This window comes from Cucurbita maxima, unplaced genomic scaffold, assembly GCF_002738345.1.
Source record: "Cucurbita maxima cultivar Rimu unplaced genomic scaffold, Cmax_1.0 Cma_Scf00018, whole genome shotgun sequence".
In the NCBI taxonomy this organism is placed as follows: Eukaryota; Viridiplantae; Streptophyta; class Magnoliopsida; order Cucurbitales; family Cucurbitaceae; genus Cucurbita; species Cucurbita maxima.
In genome coordinates, this window is record NW_019272034.1 from 1396381 (window position 1) to 1402166 (window position 5786).

Here is a 5786-nt window from a genome sequence, read left to right on the forward strand (position 1 = left end):
GAAAAAAAAAAAAAAAAAAAAAAAACGATGCAGAGCTAAATTTTGATTGATTAAATAGAATTAGATTCAATTTAAACTATATACATGATTAAATAATTATCTTATAATGACTTATAAATTAAATATCGATATAAAATAAATTGAAATAATATGTTAAATTTGGTCATTACAACTAAATTACATTGATTTACCGAACACAATAACTAGTTTTTTATTACCTTAAAATTAAAATTTACTAAACAAAAAAATATATATATATAACTTCTAAGCTTAAGGATTAATTTAATGAAATTAAAAATTTAGAATATATATATATATATTTGGTACTATTGTTTCATCTAGTGGCTGTAGTTTAGTGGTGAGAATTCCACGTTGTGGCCGTGGAGACCTGGGCTCGAATCCCAGCAGCCACACCTGGTCCTTTTTTAATTTTTATAAAAAAAAAAAACACTAAAACACTAATAAATCATTTAATCATCCTAACACTTAAAAATATTTTTCTGATATAAAAATAAACCCCAAAACCCTATCCATCCTCTGGTTCTTGCCGCCACCCTTCTCTTTCTCCTCCCTCTTTCGCCCTATCAGCACGCATCTCCGCCCTCTAACTTTTCCTCCTCCTTCCTATCTCCCTCTCTACGGCAACCGCGCCGCCGCACGCTATCTTCCGCAGCTGAACATCGTCCACGCCATCGCCCTTTTATTTCATCTCACCTAAACTCTCTCCTTCTGAGTTTCGGCAACAATGGCGGGAGGCAAGATGAAAAGGGAGAAGCCAAAGGCGTCGGCGAAGACTGCACCGTATCAGGGAGGAATTTCGTTTCACAAATCCAAAGGTCAGCATATTCTTAAGAATCCCATGCTAGTCGACTCTATTGTTCAAAAATCTGGAATTAAAAGCACCGATGTGATCCTCGAAATCGGTCCCGGTACTGGAAATCTCACCAAGAAGCTTCTAGAATGTGGTAAGATGGTTATTGCAGTCGAGCTCGATCCTCGTATGGTTCTCGAGTTGCAGAGACGGTTTCAGGACACTCCCTATTCTTCTCGCTTGAAGGTAGGTTTTCCTTTCGTTCGATGCTTTAGGGTTTTTTAGTGATTGGTTTACTAATTATTGAAATCCCTCACTTCTTTTTGTGTTTTTTTCCATCTGGTTTCTATTGATCGGGATGATTTGGTTTAGTTGATAATTGACCATGGGAGTGTTTTTTTCTTTTTCTTGAAGCTTCTGCTCATTGCTATTCTGGTTAACATTAGAACTGGATTTCTTTCTGTTGCATGAATTGATCGTACTAACATTTACAACATTTCCCTTTTCCTTGCCTATTATCTTATGAACTTCAGATAAAGAATAGTCCATTCCTAACCTATCAACTTTCTGAAGCTGTTCATTGATTGGTTATTCTCATCAAATTATCCTAACAATTGTTTGAACGAACCGAGTGTTATCTGTATAAGAAGATTTGTGATTGTGCTTGATTAAATTGGTAAAGGAGTGAATTTATGTTGGTGTTTTTACTTGATTCCCTCAGGTTATTCAAGGAGATGTACTCAAGACTGAGCTTCCTTATTTTGATATATGTGTGGCAAATATTCCTTATCAAATATCATCTCCTCTCACATTCAAGTTGCTAAATCATCAACCATCTTTTCGATGTGCGATCATAATGTTCCAGAGGGAATTTGCAATGAGGCTTGTTGCTCAACCTGGGGATAAACTCTACTGTCGTTTGACTGTAAACACCCAACTCCTATCTCGAGTATCTCACCTCCTGAAGGTCGGCAAGAACAATTTTCGTCCTCCACCAAAGGTGGACTCGTCGGTAGTTCGAATCGAGCCAAGGAAGCCACGAATTGAAGTAAAGCAAAAGGAGTGGGATGGGTTCTTGAGAATCTGCTTCAATAGGAAGAACAAAACTCTTGGATCAATTTTTAGGCAGAAGAGTGTTCTTTCTTTGCTAGAGAAGAACTACAAGACCTTATGTGCACTGAATATCCCACAGCAAGGTTCTGCAGACAAGGATGATGGTGATTTTGATTATTCGAGATTTGGCAATTCGAATGAGGATCAAACCATGGAAGTAGACGATGATGGAGCTGACGAGGAGATGGATATGGACGGTAGCGACGCCGAAGGTGGAGAAGGGGAGGCTTCTGAATTCAAGGATAAAGTCATGGGTGTTTTGAAGGAGGGAGATTTTGAAGAAAAGAGGTCATCTAAACTCAGCTTACAGGAGTTCTTATACTTGCTCTCTTTGTTCAACAAAGCTGGCATACATTTTTCTTGAATTTGTTATGTTCTTGAAGTTCTTCCCTACAATAACCAATTTTGTCCTCCCCCACCCCCTGCTGAGTTTTGTGACCACTTTCCATTATTCCCCTCTGAAGTAGTAAAGTTAAACCAAGTTTGTTGCGTTTTCTCCTTTCCTGCTTTATGTCTGGCAATTGAGATGCTATTCTTGTCCTTTTATTGTACTAAACGAAGTATGTATTCTTTTATGCCTGTATGATGAATGGTTTCATCTTATAAGGATGTAGAAATCTCTCTTGTAGACATGTTTTAACACTGAGACTAAGGATAATATGTAACAAGCCAAAACGGATAATATTTGCTAGTGGTTACATGGATAAAAGTCGAATACTGAGCGAGTTTTGACTGTTACAAATGGTATAAAAGTTAGATATCGGGCAATATACTAGCAATGACATTAGCCCTCAAAGGGGTGGATTGTGTGAGATCCCATATCGATTGGAGAGGGGAACGAGGAAACTTCTCCTACTCCCTAATAGATGCATTTTAAAACTGAGGCAGCAATATATAACGAGTCATTGTCTTCTCCATAAAAGCTATGAGCGATCTTAAAGCGAGGCAGCAATATATAACGAGTCATTGTCTTCTCCACAAAAGCTATGAGCGATCTTAAAGCGAGACAGCAATATATAACTAACAAGTCATTGTTTTCTCCACAAAAGCTATGAGCAATCTTAAAGCAATGAGAATAAAAAGCTATGAGCGATCCTAAAGCAATGAGAATAAAGGAAATTCCTGGTATATAATTTGAAATGAATATGTGTTATTTGAGTCTTCTTTTTCCAAATCATGCAAAGATAGGAGAGGAAACAAGTTAGAGCTTAGATTCAAAAAGGGAACCCAAGGGAGTGACAGAAACATATGCCAAAAAACCCAAGAATACCTTAAAATTAAGTTCTATAATCATTTCTAAGACATTGTTATTTAGAATTTTGGGGTAATCCAAAGGCAGAGAAATTATGTTAATTTGGTCTTCTTTGACTTCACTTGAGGCTTTTCAGTGGTTTCATCATCGTCCTCAGAAGCCTCTTCAAGAAGTTCATCTGGGACATCGTTAGGAACATTATGTTTCGTTATGTACTCCTTCAAAATGGCCATGCTCTCCTCTTTCATAGAAATCAACTGCTCTGAGAGAGTGCCTTTATTAGCTGTATTGACCAAATGTTTCTCTGACCCTAAGCGAAATGAGGCCTTAACCCGAGGCCTTGGAGAAATATCTTCTTGAGCTTGGGCATCCATTGAATCTGGCAAAGGTTAATGTAAGAAAACACTGAACTGAGATTGAGGTAAAAACAAGCACGATTGGATACTTGAAATTTACAGGGTCTTTCACTACATGTTTAGTTACAACTCTGAGTAGCCTAATGTGTAGATGCATTCTTGCCATTAAAATAGAATTCAAACGATAAAAGAAATTAGCAATGGTTCTTTTTCTGCCTGCTGAAAACAACGATTTTAGCAAGCCAGTTACGGATCTTACTGGTAACCACACCTACTGCCACTTAAACAATCATCCTAAACATTTCAAGTATCAAATAAATCGTAACTTACAATGAAACAGGACTGAACAGGTGGAAGTTCAACAAGTATCTGAGGGTCACTTTGGTAGGCAATTTGAGTTCTGTTTTACACTCAGAGGGAAACTTCGATAGCTAGCTTCGGTATTCATATGTGCTTTGCTATTGAAAGAAGGGAAGCTGATAATGAGAATAAACTTTTCAGGCCAGAAGCTGAATGGCTTTTCTTCTTTCTGTTAACAAATCAAAGTCCCATTTATTTTCATGGATGGGATAAATCAGAAAATGTCTGATAGGCATGTTATTAGGTATATATTTAGAGTATTGAGAGTATACTGCTAATTTGTTAGGGAGTTTGGTATGCATTTGGTTATAAATAGAGGGAGTGGGAAACTAGAAAGTTAAGCAATAGTTCATCTCGCTTAGGCTTGAGTGATCTCAAGGTTCCACTTGTTAGTCTTGCTACACTACACGACACGAGTGTAGTCATGTTTGAACAAGTTTTGATTATAAAGAGAGGTAGAAGAAAAGGCTCGGGATTGATTTAGGAACTTTGCTGCCTGAAAGTATGGAGTATTGACCACACCGATAGATTGAAGGAATAGGAAATTGGATACTCGACAGAAGTCGAGAAGAGTTTCCACCTCAAACGAAACAGAATAAGGAGTATTGAATCGATTCTTTTTAATGAATAGATCTGATCACAACTGACTACTATCAGCTCGGGGTTGGTTAAACCCAACGGCTGGGGAGGCAATCGTAGAAGCAAAGACAGCTGCATTGTTATCCACTCTGGTTGCTAAGCAGAGTTTCTTGAAATCTTCCCTCTTTGCCTTGTGCGCTTCCCTGCTTGCTCCACTTCCCTCGTTCAAGTACCTCAAAGTACATGGTCTCTCTTGTAGTTTCGGTATCTTTCATATTTCAATATATTTCAGGTTCTATCAACGTCATCCCATCCTTAAACTCAAAACTCATATGGTCTACACTTGAGAATTTCACTCGGCTCAACAATAAAGAAATCCAAACTAGTAATAACTCAGCACGAGAATCGAATTGGACAATAAGTTAAGCCCTTCATACTCCAAGAGCTGGATAAATGTCGAAGAAAATTGAACACAAAGATAAGTCTTAGGCCAAGGTCAGCATTCCTGGCCTCCTATATTAGAATCTCAAAGTGACCAATGGAAGGCTAAGGGCTTGTTATCCGGAAACTGTTCTCAAAACAAGTCCCAAGTTTTAGTTTTTGAAATCTAATTTTGATCGGGACAGTAAAAACTACTGCTCACGGTCCTAAACGATTGGTAAGAAGAACAGCCATCAACAGAAACGAACCCAAAGAAAATAAGAAAAAGTACCAGTTATCCAAACATATATTCATCAAATTTTGAAAGAGCTCCTAGAAAACAGGAATAAAAGGTGAATCCAGAACCATCTATTTGCAGATTTCAATCTTCGAACTTCAATTCCCTAAACTACAACACCATTTACCTTTCCACAATCCTAATTTAGGGCTCCAAAATCAGGTTATACTAAAGAAGTTAAAATCCATTAAAAGATTCAAACATAAATTACCATTTCGAATAGGACCTTGTAAATTCAGCAACTCATATCTATCGATGAAATGATTCATCTCAAATTTGAACGTACCTGTAGAGTGCAAATCTACGGAACTCCGCTGCAGTACTGATCTTTCTCCTCCTCTTCTTCTTCTTCTTCTTCTTCTTCTTCCTCTTCTTCTTCGAGAGAGAGAGATAAAAGGAAATTGAAACAATTGGCGGGAGAGACAGGAAGCTATGCTCGCACTCGAACAAAGCCCTAATCGGGTAATTAACACACACACACACACACACACACACACACACACACACACACACAAAAAAAAAAAAAAAAAAAAAAAAAAAAAAAAAAAAAAAAAAAAAAAAAAAAAAAAAAAAAAAAAAAAAAAAAAAAAAAAAAAA

General features: G+C 37.2%; 1 protein-coding gene and 1 non-coding gene across 2 annotated transcripts; both read left to right on the forward strand.

The window, feature by feature from the left end:
• The first annotated feature begins 341 nt into the window (after window positions 1-341).
• TRNAH-GUG lies at window positions 342-413 on the forward strand. Its single transcript has one exon. It is a non-coding gene; the product is annotated as a tRNA-His (tRNA).
• Window positions 414-513: 100 nt separating this feature from the next.
• LOC111492981 (ribosomal RNA small subunit methyltransferase) lies at window positions 514-2499 on the forward strand. Its single transcript, XM_023142538.1, has 2 exons — window positions 514-1057; window positions 1533-2499. Exons 1-2 carry the CDS (start codon window positions 746-748, stop codon window positions 2286-2288), a joined length of 1068 nt encoding a protein of 355 aa, XP_022998306.1. The 5' UTR covers window positions 514-745; the 3' UTR covers window positions 2289-2499.
• The last annotated feature ends 3287 nt before the right edge of the window (window positions 2500-5786 follow it).